This window comes from Stegodyphus dumicola, chromosome 2, assembly GCF_044657685.1.
Source record: "Stegodyphus dumicola isolate Sdum_Otavi_A_Nest chromosome 2, ASM4465768v1".
NCBI lineage: Eukaryota > Metazoa > Arthropoda > Arachnida > Araneae > Eresidae > Stegodyphus > Stegodyphus dumicola.
The window spans coordinates 274,294,054-274,314,405 of NC_140769.1; the positions used below are offsets into that span (position 1 = coordinate 274,294,054).

The following is a 20,352-nucleotide window of genomic DNA, read 5'->3' on the forward strand; positions in this document are numbered from 1 at the left end:
GAACTAATCTAATAATAAGCAGCATAAATGTGCTTTGTTGTAAGGCGTCTAACTGAAAGTTAAATAAAATTAGTTGAATCAATATTAAATGTGTTTGGAAATTTCGCCCTAGAAAAGGTGCAATTCAGCAATGAAAGGGATTATTCCTCCCTAAATTGCTATTATTTGGGAATATAAAGTGATATGATGAGGAATTTATGAGGAGATTTCTGTATTCGGGCTAGCTATGAAAGCTAAAATATTCGAAATTTTAATCTAGATTTTGGTTTCTTCTGTAAATATACACTGAGGTGACAAAAGTAATGGGATAATAATATGCGGATATACAGATGGGAGTTGCATCGCGTACAAAATGTATAAATGGGCAGTGCATTGGAAAGGGCTTTAATTTGTATTGAGGGTATTCCTGCGAAACGATTTCTTCGAAACTTCTGGGTAATAGATGTAATGTATGTAGTTCGTGAGAGAGAATTAGTGAGGTTCACTCCAAAGCAAGATACTTGTTTAGCCCACAGCACTGTAATTCTATTAAACTTAATATTTTTACCCCCAAAGGCGTTAGCCCAGAACAGTTATTAGTATCAAAGGACATTTTGCGTGTAGTCACTAAAAGCGTTGAATCACTTTTCAAATTTTTGCCACCAAATATTATCGCCCTGTATTATATTTAAAGAAATTAAATCATGATGAATCTGTATGAATGTAGGCATTTTTCTCGCATTGGGAAAAAACGGTACTTAGAGCCATCAAACGTTGACTAAGATAGTTCTCCCAAATATGGGCACCCGGAAGCCCGAATTCCTATTCCTCACATGATATTTACTTCTACACACACATACACAGATCGTATTTTATTTTCGAGTGTCCCGTTGGCATAATGAAATGTCGCCCATATCCTCAAAGGAGCCAAGTTGGTGCAACCAAGGCTATTCTCCGATTAATATCAATTTGATATCTGTTTTATATTTTATAAACTTTAACGAATTTTTGATTAAAAAACTTATCAACTTCGAAGCAATCAGAGATATTACTGTATAGAATGACACGCTTTTATATCCAGTGCGGTAGACTGTCTATCGGAAATTTTAAACATACTATGTTATTTATACATATTTTTAGCCCAAATGCACTCGAAACGTGTGTGTGTAAATGAAAAAATCGCCGATTCGAGCATAATTTTAGTATACGTTCTGAAAGATTCAGGTTTTTTTTTTTTTTTTTTTTTTTTTTTAAATTTTTTTCTTCTTTAAGAATAAAATAACCATAGGTTTTCCAATTATATTTCCAACCATAGGTTTAATTTGAAATTTCCATTTTTCTAGCCAGGTCTTCAGTTTTTGTAAGTTGTTCTATAATTGCTGGATGACTGGACTAAGGAAAACGTTTTGAACAAGGATCGCTGTGCCATTAGCGTACATTTCAAGTATGGTGTTGGTTGTGCATGGAATGTCGTTTACACAAATGTTGATATAACTCTGTTGAACGGTGTAACACCTGGGTACATGGGCAATGAGACTCACCCCAAATCAAATTAGAAAAGTTTTCTAATTGGTACTTCACATTATCTGGGCAATGAAGATATAATAAGTATTAAAGCTTAGTGATAATGGTTTGAATATTTGACTCTTTTTTTTTTTTTTTTTCCCAAGTTTTTGATATTTTTGAACTGTTTAGCTGTGCCGTTCGGGCTAGGTGCAAGAGTCTGAAATAAAAGCTGTTAACACACTGGCAAGTACGAAAGTTTTAGTGATTCTAGTAAAGAATTAAGAAGCAATAGCTGCAAACTAACACATAGAGAAGCGTAAATGTTGAAAAGCGTGTGCAGAGATCCTTGTGGTGATGACTCACCTGCTGATATAGCTCGGTGAATTGCATATGGGCCAAAGATGTGGAGTCTTTTCAAAGTGTCTACCTGTCAGGTGGGATTTAATTATGGTTGTGATATAATCTGGTAAAACCCAGATTATGTATTTTATGCACGAGTACGTCCAACCGAACGCGATCAAATTTAATCAAATTAACACTTTTTTATTTGTGCAATAAATCCCAGATAGTTTCTTCAGAATACCTTCAAAATGAAACTTTTAAGGCACTTGGTTTAGCGAATAAATGTTTAGCAAATCTTTATGTTTCATTTTAGTTACTTAGGAATAGCAGCAAAATTTTTCATTTATGGTTTTTTCTCACTGCCAAAATTATTCGTTCTTGAAAACTGCTGCGTGGCAACATTTCGATAAGAAAACAGAAATAAGTAAATATCAGAATTTTCGAAGTGAAGTAGCGAAATTCAATTCTCTGAGACGTGTTAAGAGTTCATTTATTAGTTTTGCACCGCACACTTTTTTATTGTACTGAATTTAATCCATAAATAATAATTTGTTCAACATATTTTGTAAGAATTATTACTATTCTTCCTTATTTAATTTTTTAATAGAGCTGTTTTAAGTTAATAAAATTGCAAACGAATTTTTAGTATACAAAATTTCTTTAGAAAATATATTTTCGGCATGGATTTTTTTTTATCCTTACAAGTACGAAAAACGAAAGTGGTTGTCATTGAGTGTAATAATTGAGAAAGAATTTTTTAATGCTTTCGTTTTTTTTTCTTTTTTTTCATATGTATGTGATAGGGGGAGATTGTGATTATTTTCTATTATCGGAGCCGCCGAAGTGCGTTTAAATTTCTGTCACTTTTTCTGCCTCTGGCTGGACGTGTTTTTTGTCTATTTTACGTCCTGCAGTGTGCGTAACACTTCGGTTCTGTTATCAGGACGGAATTCAGATATTACAAAATGTTTTACATTAATACCAATACTTATGTGAACATGCTAATTAGCAGGGCATTCTTTGTTCCTGGTTTGTTTGTATTTAAATTCCAATAATCTGTCATTTTTGTATACCATCTTCAGGTCCGTTCTTAGGCCATTGGCTGCATGAGTACTTTCATAGAATTGCCAACCTCAAATTTTGGAAAAAATGCTCAATGATTATTAAAATTTTTGTTTCATATGAAGTACTTACATATGACAAATTGTATAAAAAGTACTTACAATGAATTTAAAATATTGGTTAGAGAAGACTGAAGGGTACCCCTTGTATTATCGCGAAGCTGTTGCTTAATTTATTGCCAAGTTGTTTCATTTATCGCCAAGTTGTTGTTTCGTTTATCACCACGTTATTGTTTCATTTATGGAAACCTGAGCAGTTGAATGTTCCGTAAATATATTTTTACCTAGAATTGAGTGCTTTGACTTTTGAAGTGAAAATATATCGATATGTATGTGGACAAAGTCAAGGGAGTGCGGAATGCCAAGTTTGTGCAATTTTCCTATGTTTTCTCAAGTGAAAATAGGTCAATGTGTACATGGATAAAGTCAAGGGAGTGCACGATGCCTAGTTAGTGCAATTTTGCGATGCTTTTCTAAGTGAAAATTGGTCAGTGTGTGCATGGATGCCGAGTTTGGGCAATTCTTCGACTTGTTATTTTGTCTTTGTGTTGCTGCTACACAAAGCCAAAATAACAAGTCGAAGAATTGTATCCATGTACCACCAATTTTCGCCAAGGGGTACGGATACCCATAAATATACTTTCACCAAAACATTAAGTCAGGATGTTGTGAGAGCCTGGCCGCCGCTGATTTTTGTCGCCCGTGTACTGCATCTCCACCAGGAACGGCCCTGGTAATCTTGTAATTTATGTTATTGCGATGAATCTGGTACCAGTAGCAAGAAGTACCGATTTTTTTAAACATTCGAAGCTTGCTTTTTTGAAAACTTTATAATTCAAGTTTGACTAATAGAAAGGCATAGTTAGTAATATTTTATAAGAATTAGTGGATCAAATTCAATTAACAAAATATTGTTTACTTTTTCTGCTTCTTAAACAGTACTGTGTTTGTGTCTCTTAAGAAATATTAAATTATTATTATTTTTTTTTTTTAGAAATATGTCGAGGAATATAGGTATGATGCACCTTTCAGACTTTGAAAAAGGAGTGATTATTGGCATGCGAGAAGGTGGAAAATCATTCCATGATATTGCTGAAAAAGTAGGCTGTGAAGAATAAGTTACTCATCAGTGTTGGTCTGAATGGAATGAAGAACAGAAAAAGCTTAGCGAAGAAGCGAATTCAGGAAAGAAACAAATCTGGCATAAGTGATGTATTTTTAGTAAGCGGGTCATTCTTAAGTTGAAAATATTATTTTTTTCTCATGAATGTTTTTAGATTTCATAAATTTTATAAGAGGGAATATAATTTTTCATTCTACTCAATATATAATTTTTATGTAGCTTTTTTTTTTTTTTTTTGGTTAGACATTGATAAGATATTGAATAATGATAATGCTAACTCGTCTGTTGTTTTATTGTTATAGTCTGTTTCTTTAAAATAGGCCCTTCAAGGCTGTTGTCACCTTAACCCATTTTTGATCATAATGTTTGTTGCCATCACCACATAGCACATGTTTTCTGTACCTCAGTTGAGATTATATTAGGCCATCTGGAGAATTCTGCAATTTTTCACATTGCAGCTCATTTTCTTCTAATTATTTTGTTACTGCTTATAAGGAGTAATGCAGATATTTTAAAATAGTATTTTCTGCTTGTTTTACATAATTATAGGGTATGATGTGGCATAAGCCTTTTTGTTTTACCAGTTCCATGCTAAGAATAGATAGACCCAAAATTCATTTCGTCATATTCTTATTTTAAAAATTCTTATTTTAAAATTTCTCTTATTTTAAAAGAGGGGGAAAGTGCTAATCTGACTGCTTTTAAATTTGTGCTGTGTATGGACAAAATGCTGTGTCTGTTAGCACAGTTTGAAGGTGATTTGAAAAGTTAATAAATAGTTAAAGTTAGAAGATGGTACCTGTTATGCAGGATTATTCTCTTTAAACAGGACCTATTGAAAGCTATCGCTGAAGATCCATGTTAGTTTAGGAGCTATTAGATGAGCTAAATATTACAAAAATTACAATGTATGATCATTTGAAGAAGATTGGGTATGTAAGTTGGTGCAATGTGTGGGTATGCCATTTTAAAGTGAGCAGCTTACGTTTTCTTCAGTTCTGGTGTGTGATTCTTTGCTGAAAAGAAATAAAGAGGACCCTTGATCAAAATAGCTCATTACTGAACAAGGGAAGTGGAGATTGTACAATAACGTTACAAGGAATAGGTTATGGGATAAACTAAAAGAACTCTTTTAGTGATATCGAGAGGGAGGCTGCATCATAAAATATTATGCTTTCCTATAATGAGACTACAAATAAATTGTGTATTAGAATGTGTTGTTGCCAAATTCGAAAATAAATTTGAAAAAATGCTCTTCCCAAATGGCAGTTTTAAACGTGGAAATTGGAGTAAAGACCCAGAACTGACTAGTCATCAAGATACTTGATTCATGACAGTTCTCTGCCCCTTCATTTCGAAAAATGCCAGACAAAGACTGAAATGTTTTGTCTCCTTGCCCCAGTATTCACCAAACCTTGCCTGCTGACTTTCATCTCGTCAGGTCACTTCAAAATTGTCTGAATGGCCTCAAATTGATTTCTTTGGAGACTGTATAAGGTATTTTCTCTCTCCTTTGTACATGCCTTTGTGGTGTAACGGTAGCACATTCAGCGTGTATATGAGAGGTCCTTATTTGAGTCCCGGTGAGGGCATCGCAGTTGCATATTTTTCCTGCTCCTTAAAAAAAAAAAAAAAAAAAAGAACACCCTAATGTCTTTACAACTGTAATGCAGTTGTTTATACTTTGGAGATTGTAATACAGATTTGATACCTTATTTATGAATAAATGTAATGACCTTTTTTTAAAGGAATCGTTTAACTGCTGGAGATGGAAAAGTCATTGAACAAAATCTTGCTTATGTGATTCAATGGAAATTAAAAAAAAAAAAATTTTTTTTGGTTCGCTTGTTTTTATCATCAAAAATCTGCAGATGACTTAATAGTTAAAGTCAGCTTTCACTTATGTGCTTTCCATAAAGAGAAATGGAGTGGAGAACAAAAATTAGGCAACTTAAGCTATCTGCTACAAGTGTTGTGACTGTGGTAGAAAATGACCTTGAATTTCCTATTTTAAAGTACCAAATTATTGATAAATGATTAATTATGATTAAATCATATTTGAATATTTTATGTTCTTATGTTTATTATTCATGACTGCATAGTGCAAGTCAAAGAGTTACGTTAATTGAATATTTATAATTCAGTGACTTCTTGTAAAATATTTGAACAGTCGATTTTTAACCATAAGGATAGAATGATTCAATAGTTGTATATTAACTGTTTCCATACTTCCTTGTCATAGCGGTCCCCAACATTGAATTGGTAATCATTGCCAAAATCTTACCATGTTTCTTATGCCTCACTGCATGTAACATCTCTGTTAATTTAGGAATTAAATTTTGGCAGCCCGCTATGATAAGGATTCTTTGATTTTTCATAGGCTCTACTTGAAACTAATGATGCCATTCATGCATTATGTTAGTAATGACTTTTTAATAAATGTTTGATTTATTTTTGTAGCCATATTCTATTAACCATATATTTTTATAGTTTGAGGTTTCTTCATTCTGTCATGCAAAAATGATCTGTTATTTTCAAAATGATAATAAATTGCCGAGGAATTGAAAGGGGTTAATTCTCATTAACCCTTAAAATTATATATTATCTGCAAAACCATACTATGATATTATAACATTTGTTAATGTGAATGAACAGAAGAATAAAGGAAAAGTAAATAAAGAAAAGAGTGTTGATTTAAAGGAAGCAGATCACAGTTATGATTCGTGTACAATTTATTTGTCGTCGGTACTATATTGTACATAGTAGCAACCAGGGCTATGGAGTTGGTAGGGAAAATGACCGACTCTGACTCTGACTCCCTCATATATCATATACGCATGGGTTATAGTTTATTTTTTTAATATAAAAGAAGTAATAGATGATACAGAAAAAAAAAAAAAAATGATGGCATAGCAATTTATTTATATTAATTAGCATTTATTATGAAATGGAAAAACTGGAATGTAACTGGGCCTCCCCAGTAAAATGGCATCCAAAACATAATGCAATAAAACATAATTGAAACAAAAAATATATAATAAACTACATTTTCAGTCAAACAAGGAAATAGCATAAGAATGGAGTGCATTTTATCTAATCTACGCAGTATAAAAAGGAAATATCAAGTCTCCTTATTTAAAAATTTATGTTTCTTCACATTTTATGAAATTTATTACCAGTTACTCTACCTATGGACTTCCTACTGTAGTCTTAGCAACAAAAGAGGAATTTAAAGCACTGTGACTGTTGTGCTTCGTACAAATATGCATCCGAATACAGAACAGCTATTCAAGAATCGGCGAGCTCATGAAAGCTCGCCTTGAGCTACATACAAATAAGCTCATCAAATACTTATTTCAAAGTATTAATGTGAGTACCAATATTTATTTAATTTTTTCTTAATCAAATTATGATATATTTCTTCCACCTTCTTAGCATGCCTTAGCACGATGTAGTGGTGAGCACGCTCGGCACATATTTGAGAGGAAAACTGATTTTTTAGAGAACACACTCATTTCACTGTGGTTCGAGTCCCTCCGAGGGCATTGCTAATTTTTCATCTCACCTGCTTCAAAATAATATAATGTCTCTACAAAATAAAGATTATCCAAACTCCAATATCTTTAAATTACCAAAAATGGATGCAAATTTTCTTCTATTAACCTTTTGAAGACGGGATGGCCATTATAGTGGCCATAGAGTCCTCTCTTTTAAAAGACGTGGTTGTCCACTTTAGTGGCCATGTCTTTTTCCCCCATTTTCCAGGCTGAAAAGTGGGTTGAAATGTCAAATTTGACGTCCCTGTGGTTTTAACCACTTATCTCTTCCAAAGGTCCTCCTTTTACGACATAGATGCACCCCTCTGAGAATCCATTAAACTACACACAAGAATCTCTGTTGCAAATAGGAGGTGATTTCTTAAAGGGGGAAAGCATTCGGTTCAAGATTCCCCGTCCTTTGGTAGCTTTTACTGCTACCAAAGCCCCGGTTAGTTTTAAGAAGGTTAATTTAATTCCTTATTACCAGTATAAAATTAAATGATTTTAAATTAATTCTATTTGAAAAATATAAGTATACTGGTGGTGATATTTTGGAAGGAGACAAGCGTAAGGTCATCCACAGAGCATTATATTAATAAAAGTGGTCTCTACTTGAGAAATGCTGATGTATAACATACAGATATGAATAATAAATAAATTATAGAAGAATCATGACTGTGATCTGCTTCCTTTAAATAAGTATTCTTTTATTATGGCTTTTTCCCCACTAATCAGTGTTACAATATTATCGTATGCTTTCTTGGATAATATATAATTTCACTGTATGCAAATCTGCTTACTCTCAAGTCTCTGGCAATTTATCATCATTTTCAAAATGGCAGATTAATATCTAATTTATATGAATGATAATTTATATCAATAATATCAGTATCAATTCAAAATGGCAATTTCGGCAAATAACATAAATTCAAAATGGCAGATTAATATCTAATCAAGACTAATGGTTTAGTGGCCAAATGTCTGGCATTTGTATAAATAAATATTTAATTTTCATCTTCAGAAGCAAAAATTATTATTTTTCTTTTCCTCCTGAAGAAGAGGAATCTGTATCTGTTTGCCGTTAAAATGTATAGAATTTTAGTCAAAATCTATGCCAAAGCAAGCTTGCTTTTTTGTGTAATTTTAAATTTTAACATTCATGTATTTCTTTTTGAATTTCATACTGTTTGAATTCTTTTGTTTATGATATGAGATTGACAATCAACACCTATCTTTAGTTATGGATCTAAGGTGCAATATGAGAGTTTAAAATCAATGACAATCAACACCTATCTTTAGTTATGGATCTAAGGTGCAATATGAGAGTTTAAAATCAAACATTTAATATTTCAAAGTATTATAAGTCTGACTTCTTTGAAAACAGTTTTGATCTGCATTGGGGTGATTGATAGTTAATAGTTAAAACTAGCTGCTGTGAATTCAAAAAATAAAAACTATGTTTGATGATTAAAATTTTTTCATGTTATTTTATCTATAGATTTGAGTGTGCAATTTGTCATGTTTGAATTTCTGTGAAATACATGGCAGTTAGTTAACAACACTTAAAAATAAACGTTTTCCTCTAAAAAATCAGTTTTCTGTACAAGTCGTTTATAACAGTTGTGAATCTTTTAGTTTCATTTCAAGTTGGTGGCTGAAAGATTTAAAAAATAAATTGTGGTATGTATCACCAGTTTAGTATAAAACAGTCTCATTCTGAAATATTTTATTACTAAGTGGCATAATAAACATAACTATCACTTAATTATTAAAATGATGTTCGTGTGCGGAAAACTATATTAGCATTCTTTTGCAAATGGCTTGCCACTTTCTTCCTTTCTTCTTTCACTCTTCATATTAGTTTCTAGTGGCGTAGCTAGGGTGGGGCAAGGGGAGACATCTGTCCCCAGGCGCAGCATCCAAGGGGCGCCAAATTGACGCTACGAAATTTTTTAATGAAATGTTTTCCATTCTTGGCAAACAGAAAGGGGCGCAAATTCTTCAGTTGTCCCCGGGCGCTGAAAACTCTAACTACGCCCCTGTTAGTTTCTCTTTGGCTTTTTTTTTTTTTTTTTTTTTTTTTTTTTTTTTTTTTTTTTTAATATGACTAGTGGTGAGCTATGAAAATTTTTAACTAAGAGTTCACACTTTATCTTATAAAACCAAAATAACCACTTTTAATGAAATATTTAATTTTTTACAAACACAGAAGATACAAAAAATTATATATTAACACAGAAATAAAAGTCAAAGAATAATTCGATAATGGCAATTGAAAAATGTGGAATGAAGAACTGAACTAGGCGACAGGAACAGCAGTGATAGCAAAGAAGATAAAATGCCTTTAACTGACAAGAAGTTAAACATCTTGTTATTAAAGGGTCAGAAGCTGTCTGATTTTGCAGAGATTGATCCAAATGAACTAAAAGAGGCATTTCATGACAGGTTTATGAAAAAAATTATTGTCCTTATTGTAAAACTTTGAGAATGTTGCATTATGATTTTCCTAAACAAAAGTCATCGGTGTTTTTTAAAAAATAATTGTATCATGTACATACATATTTAACAACAATAAAAATCCTTTCAATCAACGTTTGTGTCATTTTCTCCTTTTAATTACAATGATATTTAGGTATGCAATGACAAGCAACAGCGTTAGTATATATTTTTAGAAGTCTGATTGCTCGCTTTTCTTTCTCTAGCATTACTCTAACTCCAATGAAACAAAATTCAATTAAATGGTTTTTCAAGTATTTTCCAGAAAATCTGTAGGAATTTAAACCATTAAATAAAAATGCAAGTGTATATTCAGTAGTAGCACTACCTAGCTCCTAACAAAAAGAACAAAGGAATCAGAGATTAGAAAAAATCTAACAAAGGCTGATGTGAGTAACCTGTAGCTCACTACTGAATATGAGCATCCAGATGTAAAATGACTGAATGTTGCATGTTCTTATAATCATTTGACTCTTCTATAATTTTAGGGCAGGTGATATAGGAGAGTTTTCTGATAATTTGAACCTTCAGCACTATTTTTGTGTATGAATGGTCCTTCGGATATTTAATTAAAGATGTTTTATTTTGATTAATGCTACTGTTGTTGTCAAATTTATATGTAGTTGTTGTGCTCCTTAGTTCTGCCAATGAACCTTCATGTTGTTCATATTGAATACCTTATCCTTTTTCTTATTTTCCCATCCAAGATTAGGATGTGCCTGCCCAACCGGCATAGTAATTAGCATTGCTGATTGCTTTGCTGAAGGGCCTGGACTCGAATCCTTGAGAAAGGAGTGAATGTTTTTAAATGTATAGTGTCTATGCAGCATGGGGCACTCTAAATATGTGGCGAGCTGAAAATCCTCTTGAGAGGTTGCTGGTAAGGGAAGAGGGGTGGGAGACCCTCGACCCCCCCTTCGGATGTTCTGTATCAAAATTGGGGGATGGAACTGAGCTAAATTGCACTCTCACCTGTAAGGTGCTCAAGGCTGGTTGCCAATGACAAGCATAAATTTACACTCCTTGCCATGAGGAATTTCATGGGGCTGACTGTAGGTCAGACAAGTGAGCATTAGCAACAGAAACAAGATTAGAATGCTTTATTTTTCTGATATATCCAATTTTTTTTCTATATTTTTGCCCTTTTTTATTAATTTCTAGATGAATTTTCTTTCTAGTTGTTATGAGTTATCCATATTTCTTTTACCTGAATGTGTAATGTACAGGGTTATCCAAATTAAACTTCCCCAACTCAGAGGCCTGTGCAGAGTGTTGTATGGGTCATAATGTGATGAAATTTTAAAAACAGACACTTCAGATCATGCGCTCGAGATTTATTACACAAAAAAATTAGTACAAGAAGTTGCCGATAGGTGGCGCTGTAACACTAGTAATGTGCCTATTGCAGCAGCGTGATTTGCAGAAATAAAGCTACTGTGCAACGTATCCTAAAGACGAGCCCTACAAAAGTGGAAGACAGGCCTTGCACAGGCAGATGTTTCCAGCTCGCTGATGCACAATGGCGACTTTGAAACACAAAGCTCTGTTAGTGAAACTTTTCTACTAGAATGAAGAGAACTCCTGTGCTGCGATAAGGGCATTCCGTCAGCTGAAGATCTTACGCCGAGGACCAATGACACCACGCGCTCTACGAGACATGATGAAGAAGTTCGAAAGAATGGTACAGCTGAAAATTTTACCAGGTAGAGGACGACAGGTTGTGGAATCTGCACGCGTAGAAGACGTTGCTTTGGCGGTCATGGACCCCACTAGCCAATCGCCACATGGTGTTGTCAGTGTGCCAACTGTTTCTCATGCTGTTGATATGCCCTACACGACCGTCTGGCGTGTGATGCGTCAAATCCTCGGTTATTTTCCTTACAAAATCCATAGTCATCGTCAGCTGTCCGACGGGGATCCTGTAGTTCGGGAAACTTTTTCGTTGCACTTCCTTGCCAGATTGGAAGTCGATGCTGCTTGGCCGTAGAACATCCTTTGGACGGATGAGGCCCATTTTCACCTGAATGGTCAAGTGAATACGCACAACTGCCGCATTTGGTCAAGTGAAAACACGCGCAATCCATGAAGTGCCCTTGAACCCTCCAAAGGTTACTGTATGGTGCGGTTTCACTGCAACATTCGTCTTTGGGCCTTATTTTCTTGAAGAGGTGACTCCAACAGGGTTCAAAACCTGCTTTGTCACAGGAAAACTGTATCAGGACATGTTGACAACGTTTGTGATCCCTGAATTGCAACAAGTGGCCGCCTCCAGGACACGATATTTATGCAGGATGGTGCATGCACCTCCCCATATTCTTCGTGGCGTTCAACAAGTGTTACGGGCAACTTTTACCGATGCATGTGTGATCAGCCGCTGTTTCCCTACAGCTTGGCCTTCCCACTTGTCTGATTTCACGCCATGAGACTTTTGGTTATGGGGATTCTTAAAGGATCGGGTCTACCGATCTTGGCACATCTGAAAGACGCAATTATTCGACATGTTCGTGGAATTCATGTAGACTTGCTGCGTTACGCTGTGGAACACCCTGCTTTGCGAATGGAAAGAGTTGTGGAGAACCATGGCACACATATAGAACATTTGTAGAATGTCTTGTTGATCTGCAGCGCCACCTATCGACAAATTCTTGTATTAATTTTTTTTGTTTAATAAATTTCGAGCGCATGATCTGAAGTGTCTGTTTTTAAAATTTCATCACATTATGACCCATACAACACTCTGCACAGGCCTCTGAGTTGGGGAAGTTTAATTTGGATAACCCTGTACATCTGTAAAGTAACTGCACATACAAAACTAACATGAAAAGTTGTGAGAGGTTGCGGAAAGGAAGAAGAAAAAAAAAAAAAAAAAGAGTGCTGCAAGATCTTGTTTATATTCCAGGTATTGGGGTGAGCAAGCTGTTTGTAAGTTCTAGCAAAACTGAGCATACTAACATAGCTTTAAGAATGTGAACTAATATTTAATGTTAATTTTATATTAAGTGTATTCACCTTCTGTGTCAAGTATACATAAAAATCTCACTACTTTGGTAGTGTTTATTGTCCTCTTATCTTTCTGGTATTGTGTTTTTTACTGTCCTCTTATCTTTCTGGTATTGTGTTTTTTTGCTGTCAATAATTTTTTTTATCCTTGCACATCCACTTGAATAAAGCTGATCAGTATCATTACTTGCATCCCATATTTGCTTTTTAGCTTCAGATCATTTTTTCACTTTTGAGCTTCTAGAAATATATTCTTGTACAGATAGTTCTTGACTACAGATAGTCTTGTACTTTTCTATAATAAATTACCTACGCATTAGCTAATTTATCATATCTTTTTCATATGAGAGAGAGAGAGTATATTTATTTTAGAAATTAAAAAATTTCAATTTCATGCATCTGTTTCTACATTGAAGTAAAACATATACTTTTATGTACTAAACATGTACTTTCAATTACAAAGCCTCTTAAAGTTGAGAATTTTATGCATTTTAGTGCAATGGATGAAAAGTACTTTATATAAAACATGTATTTACTTCCTTGGGAGCATATAAATTATTTCTATGTTGTAATTTTCACTGATTAAATATTGTCACGTGTACTAAAAAGATGTGAATAACTCAAATTTTTTAGAAAGATCATTTTAGAAGTTACAAACTTATTATATGTGATTATATTCAATTTTCATATGTTTGGAGGTTTGCTGTAGTTGTATAATATAACATTAAAATTATAAAAACTGAACATGACTGAAAAGTTTACTCATTATTATCTGGGGCCTTACTATAAACTGGGTTATAATAGGGTTTGACTGTATTTCATATTTTGAATGCAAAAATATTAAAATTTCTGTTTTCACTTTATCAAACATAATTAATATTTTATTAATTTAATTTTTATTCTGTGCAGGTTGTAGAAAAATGTTATATAAAAACTTTTCTCATCCACAATGCTGAAACTCTTTTCTCAAAACTTCTAGCTTAATTTTGAGAAACTTTGAATCTGGAAGTACATTTTTAAGGTCAATTCCTAAGGAGACAAAGGCTGTTGCCATCCTGCTTTGAGCTTCACGTAAACAGTTTTCTATTTCGAGTCAAACTAAATAACACTCTAAAAAATAGAAAAGATAAGAATCTATAACATTTCAAGAAAATGAAACATTATCAGAAATACAATTTTTATGATGTCTTGTAATCATTGTATATTCTTATGCAGTTATGTTTTTCTTTTTTAGAGTCATGGAATTATTGGTGTTCAGTGTGATGTGATGTGCAGCTTTGTCAATTCTAAACAGTTTTAAAAATCTATGATCCTGTGATTTTGAATATAATTACATAAGAAATGTTTTTGTTGTTTTGCAAATGATTATAAAAATGCTAAAAATGCAAGTTTTGTCATTTTTTGAACATGCCATTAAACTTTTACAGTGTAGTTAACAAATAATGTAAATTGGGTTCTTAACAATGTGGAAGAAACTTGTATAATATGTAAAAGTTGTGTAGAGGAAACAATTGTGACTTTATGTAAATTTGTTTTTTATTATTTTGGTTAATTTGTTTCTGTTGTATCTTATAAAATTTTGCATTTATTTGTATGTACAGCATTTGGTAGATATCAAGAAGACTTAACATTAACTTCTGAAAAGAGATAATTCTTTTTTTTTTTTTTTTTTTTGCTTCAGTTTTTTTTTAGCAGTTGGCATTTACCTATTTATTTTATATTTAGGGTTATAAAACTGGTTGAGTGCTGGAAAATATTTTTACTTGTTAGAGAAATCTTTGTCAAATTCTTCCAAAATATATAGAGCTTTTACCTAAACCTAGTAACAATGAGAGATTGAATTCTGTCATTCTGGCATATTTTTAAGTTCAAGTTGCATTACATTTATCCTATTTTGCAGCAATATTTATTAGAATCTTCGTTTTCTGTTGGAAAATATAGTTAGAAAAATAGTTTATGGATAAGATGAACATCTGTTAATTCATAATTTTTAGTAATCTTATATATAGTAAATTATGCAATTATTATTAAAATTATATTAATAAATTGAAACAAAATGATATACTAGTAACATTAATTATAATGCTAATATATAGTGTGATTATTTAATGTTACATACTCTGTATTGATTGATTATTAGGTTGATGATGTTTAATTTTTCTTAAATTTCATGAAAAATTATTTTATTTTGAAAATGGAAAACTATACACTTAATTAAATGCTTTGCTTAAGTGTCACATTATTCTAATTAAATTTTTAATTAAACTGTTGTTGAATCTTTTTTTTTCCAATAATTATTGACTATTTATAGTTATTTTCTAAATCCCAGTATTGTTCATGATTTTCAAATGAATTCTGGTCTTTGATATTTAGATGAAAATAAATTAAAAATTCTTTATGCAAACTACCAATTTTTTTTTCTCAAAAGGCATATAATTAATCACAACCTTCTAAAAATAATAAATAAATAATACAAAATTAAATATAAAAAGTTTGTAATTTATGTGTATTGCCTGTTTCTATTTATATGAAAATGTCTGCACTGAAAAATTAATTTATTTGCTGAAAGAAATATTCTCGTCTAAATGCAAGATAATTAATATTTATTGAAAAGTTGAAGTGGATTTTTTTAGATATAATTCTATCAAATACAATTTTCAATTGAATTTAAGATGATGATGCTAGAAATGAATGATACACAAAAGAATTTAATGAATAAAGTTACATCTTTTAATTTTTATATTATGAAATTTTATTTTACTTACTGCAGAATACCAATTTGTTCTGAAGATTGTTTGTTTTATATTTAATTTGTTGAATATTGTTTGTTAATTTGTTGAATATTGTTTTATTATTATGTGTTATGTACAGTACAAAGTCTTTAATACGGACTCGTCGGGACTTTGAAGATTCTGGATTAGGGGTTTTTCCGGATTATAGATCATCTGTTTAAATCTGGTAAGATGGCATGCGGAAATTATAAAATTAAAAATATGAAACTGTAATTTATGAAGTAAAGAGCAATTATGATCTAAAGGGTATCAAAATTTACAAAAAAAAAAAAGGCTTAATATTTATTTGTTTACTTTATTAAACATTTCTTTCAATGTAAATTGTTTAAGTTGCTTCCTTTTATGTGCTAATACTTTCTCTTTAATTCTATAAACAGACATAATTTCTTGTACACTTACAAAATTCCGCTGTTCAAGTCCTGTAATTGCTGTGCCAAGAATATTGACTAACTTGTCAATCGAAATTTTTTTTGTTTTCGCTAACCTCTCTGTCACTTTCTTCCTGCCTTTATCCATTTTTTGCAGCAATTCCACTTTTTGTTTGATGGATGCCGAAACATGCTTTCGCTTTGTAGATCCTTTGGCAGCTCCAGGATCGGAAACTCTTTTTAACATAATCAAAAGTACAAGCTTACTTTTTATACAATTGCTCTAACAGTCTGCAAAAAATAATAAGCCGGATCCAATTAGAAGATTAAGGAACAACGCAATCTGCAACATTAACTGAAGTAGATGATTTTAGCCTAGCTTATACCGTCCGTTATACATTAAACGTGCATGTGTAAATGTATTATGCACATGCGTAAATGGTACACATGCACAGAAAGTTTGTAGCTTTGAGGTCCGGATTATAGATCATTCTGGATTATGCATGTCCGGATTAAGGGCTTTGTACTGTATATGATAATTGAAATAATTATTCATATTCAAATTTTTTAAATTGACTGAAATATTTTAAATTTGGGAAAGATTTATTATTTTTATATAAATAGATCGGTATTGGTTCATTGCAAAATCAGTGTAGGTAGACTGTCTTATATAAAGCCAATGTTAAAAGTTTAATCATTTTATAATTTCCAGTAATTATACAGCAAAGCAAACTATGTTAACTAAGAATGAAATTCAAGTATAATTTATTATTTAATCTAGATTGTTGTTATAATAATGTATAAATTAATAAACTAAAAGTGTAAATAAAAAATACTTCAACAAAAATTTTAAATAAATTCTTGTCATATAAAATTTTTCAAAAAAAAAAAAAAATATATGTATTTTTCTAAAATTTGCTAAGAAATATCCTACCTTCTTTTTTTTTTTTTTTTTAAATTTATTTTGCCTATGAGCTTAAAATAATAGTTGAAAGAGTTTTTAAAGATTTGTATTTTGGAAAGTATATTCTTTTAAAATCCATTCACTTAAATTTAGTTCGACATTTTTCTCTTTTTAATTGGACAGGTGTGTAAACAAGAAATTGACTGCTTTTGTAGTCCCATATTTGAAATGAAAGAGAGAGATGGGCTGGATTTAAATTAAAATATTTTTCATAGACTTCAAACAATTCAAACAATTTTTAATGTTTTTTTTAATTGTATTCAACAGCTATAGTAAAATGTCATATTTCCCTCAGAAATTAAAATCTAGATTTATGAATTCAGTTTCGAATTTTTTTGGGATTATTTATTTATCTGTATATTTATTATCTCCAGCAATATGCATGCTTTTTATTTTTTTAGTTATTTTCCCGTATTTTGTATATTTGTTCTTTACTAAAATTCCTTTTATATTCAAAATTTTAGGTAATAAATGTGTTTTAAATTATGATTCATTAGCTATTGTAAAGCCAAGAGCATGTATTTCCCTTTACTTTTCATGTATTTAACATTATAGTAATTTTTTTCATTATCCAAATTGATTCATAAATGACCATATTCATATCATTAATAGAAGATTTTAATTTTGTTTTAGAATTTAATAATTGAAACACTTAAGCTATATATTTTTTAATAATTGATTGTTATGTAAATCATTTGGTAAATTTAAATTTATAGTATTTTTGTGTTATCACTTTCACAGTTATCTGTGTAAATGTAAAGTTTCTTAGCGTAGGTAACTGAAAAACGTGCATATAATGAAAAACACTTTTAGATATACATAAATATGCTACCTAGTTTGTGTACGTTTATATAAAAACTTGTAGCATTACTGCCTATGTACATATATGAAATTTTCTAGAAGAAATACTTATATAAAAACATGAATTTTTGCAGCAATTAATGCAAAATTGTTCTTTCTTGTAACTTGAACAGAAGAAAATATAATAAATCTATTATTAACTTTACATTTTTTATCTATATTATTCAATTGCAAATGCATTATTTTTTAGCTTATTTTTTATGTAATACAATCATAAATTTAGTTAAGTTGATATGCCTCTGAGATATAAATCATAAAAATAAAGAAAAGTACAGGATGTTAGTGAAAGATGCCTAACTATTGATATTAGGTGTATGCTTCTATTTTTAGTTTTATTGTAGATTAAGAGAATGAGAGATCAGTTTCATGGCTGGGGATGGATTCTGAAGATATAAAATCTATCTTTTTATTTGATCGCGATAAAACTGAAAGCTCAGTTAAGAATTCTTTAAGTTGTTTAATAATTTTTATAATTTTAAATAAATTAAATATTTTCCTTTACTTGCAAAATTAACAGAAGTATTAGAAAATAAATTTACTGTTTTATATAATTTTCAAATGTATGTTTTTGACCAAAATTAATTATTTTCTGAAATTTTCTCTAACCATGAAATATTTCACATTTTTACTTATTACAGCTTGATGAACATTTACATAATTGAATTTTTTATTGAGTCAATACAAAAGAAATTAAAAAATATGTATTTATTTACATCCAGATTTGAAGCTATTCTCATAAATTTCTCTGTCAAAAAAAATTTTGTGATTGAAAATAAATACCTGAGATCTGTAATTAAAGAAATAAGAACTATGAACACTTTCATGAGCACCCTGTATGTTTCTGTTATTTGAGAAATAAAGACACCTATTACAGACCACCATTATAAAGGAAACTAATGTTGTAAGATATGTCTAGAAGCAAATATGTGCATCTTGTCGAATTATTTGAAAAATATGTGAATTATCTCTTGGTTAAATGAGAGATTTAAATCAGTATTTACATTTTTTGTGGTCTTTAAAGTAATTTTAAAGAATAAGACAGGTCATCATAAATACTTATTGATAGCTAATATTTGAGTTTAATAGCTTTAAATGCTTATCTTTGAAATAAAAGTGTGATTAAGTGTTTTGTAGAAGCAGAATACTGTCAGTTGGGGGGGGATCAATGAAGTGTTTACCTGAAGTATAAAAAATGATGATGTGCAAAATTAATATGTAATGAATTAAATATTAATGTGGAAATGATAGTAAAAAGTATCTAGGAGGTGTAAAATATTATAAAATAAATAATATAAATAGAATATAACTTCATGTTTTTGTTAAATGTGCTTTAAGCTTTATACCTTCATGTTTTTGTTACGACCCATACTTTTTAATTTTTTAAATGCTTAATATCTTGTACAAACTGATAAAATTATCTTTTATTATAATTTGTTACAAGTTTTATATATAGATTAGAAAGCAGTCATTGGTAGATTGTAGTTTTAGATTTGTAAATTTAGGTTTTTTAATTTTCTAAGATTACTTTTAAAAAGGCAGAAAAAATACTTTTAAAATGGTGCATCAAAAAATTTAAATATACTTTGTTTTTATGTAGCTTTTCTACTAATAAGCAACATTTTATTCATTTGAAAAGCATATTTAAGTAAACTTTATTATTAATATTTAATTGTGCATATATTCATGCTGAATTAGCTTTGCATTTTAATATGTAGATTAAAGCATTCATTGTCATTACTTTTAATGTGTTAATAATAAGCTTTAATATGTTGCTGTAAAAGTAAATTTTGTTTAATTGTTACAGGCTGCACTTACGATATTTTAAGTGAATTTGAGTCTTCCACTGCTTTTTCTGGTGATGCAACTTCTCAGCTCTTCTGTGATCATTGTAATTTTGTGACAAATATGTTAAGGGATATGGATGCTCATCTTAAAACTCATGGAAAGAGTCACAGTCTTAAATGCAAACAGTGCCTAAAGCAATTTGCTCGAAAAGATAGTTTAAGAAGACACATCCTTGTCCATTCTCTTGAACAACCATACCAGTGTGACTTATGCAACAGATGGTTTCAACGTAAAGATAGTTTGGACAGACATGTAATTGGAGTCCACCTAAAACAAAAACACCGAAGAATTATTTCTTAACTTCATAAATATGCACATATTTGAATGTCTTTGAATGAAATATGTTGTTAAAATCTATACTATTTTAATAAAGATTTTTATTCAGAAAGATTTCAGGTATACATTTTTGTACTTAT

At 30.8% G+C, this 20,352-nt stretch overlaps 1 protein-coding gene across 3 annotated transcripts; it reads left to right on the forward strand.

The window, feature by feature from the left end:
• Nucleotides 1-2,244: 2,244 nt before the first annotated feature.
• On the forward strand, nt 2,245-20,326 carry LOC118201224 (uncharacterized). Of its 3 annotated transcripts, none has more exons than XR_015039894.1 (3): nt 2,245-2,392; nt 3,943-4,169; nt 14,341-20,326. XR_015039894.1 is itself a non-coding variant. In XM_085812176.1 (3 exons), exons 2-3 carry the CDS (start codon nt 4,095-4,097, stop codon nt 20,234-20,236), a joined length of 402 nt encoding a protein of 133 aa, XP_085668302.1. In that variant the 5' UTR covers nt 2,245-2,392; nt 3,943-4,094; the 3' UTR covers nt 20,237-20,326. The 3 variants fall into 3 exon arrangements, 1 of the variants encoding a protein (XP_085668302.1); XR_015039893.1 differs by having other exon boundaries at nt 19,896-20,326; XM_085812176.1 differs by having other exon boundaries at nt 3,943-4,155; nt 19,896-20,326.
• Nucleotides 20,327-20,352: the final 26 nt, after the last annotated feature.

Excerpts from the sequence above, each read along its gene's own strand:
- LOC118201224 (XM_085812176.1), top strand. The coding sequence starts at position 4,095 with ATGAAGAACAGAAAAAGCTTAGCGAAGAAGCGAATTCAGGAAAGAAAC. Across the intron at positions 4,156-19,895 it reads AAGAAACAAATCTGGCATAA|GCTGCACTTACGATATTTTA; the intron begins GTGATGTATTTT and ends TAATTGTTACAG.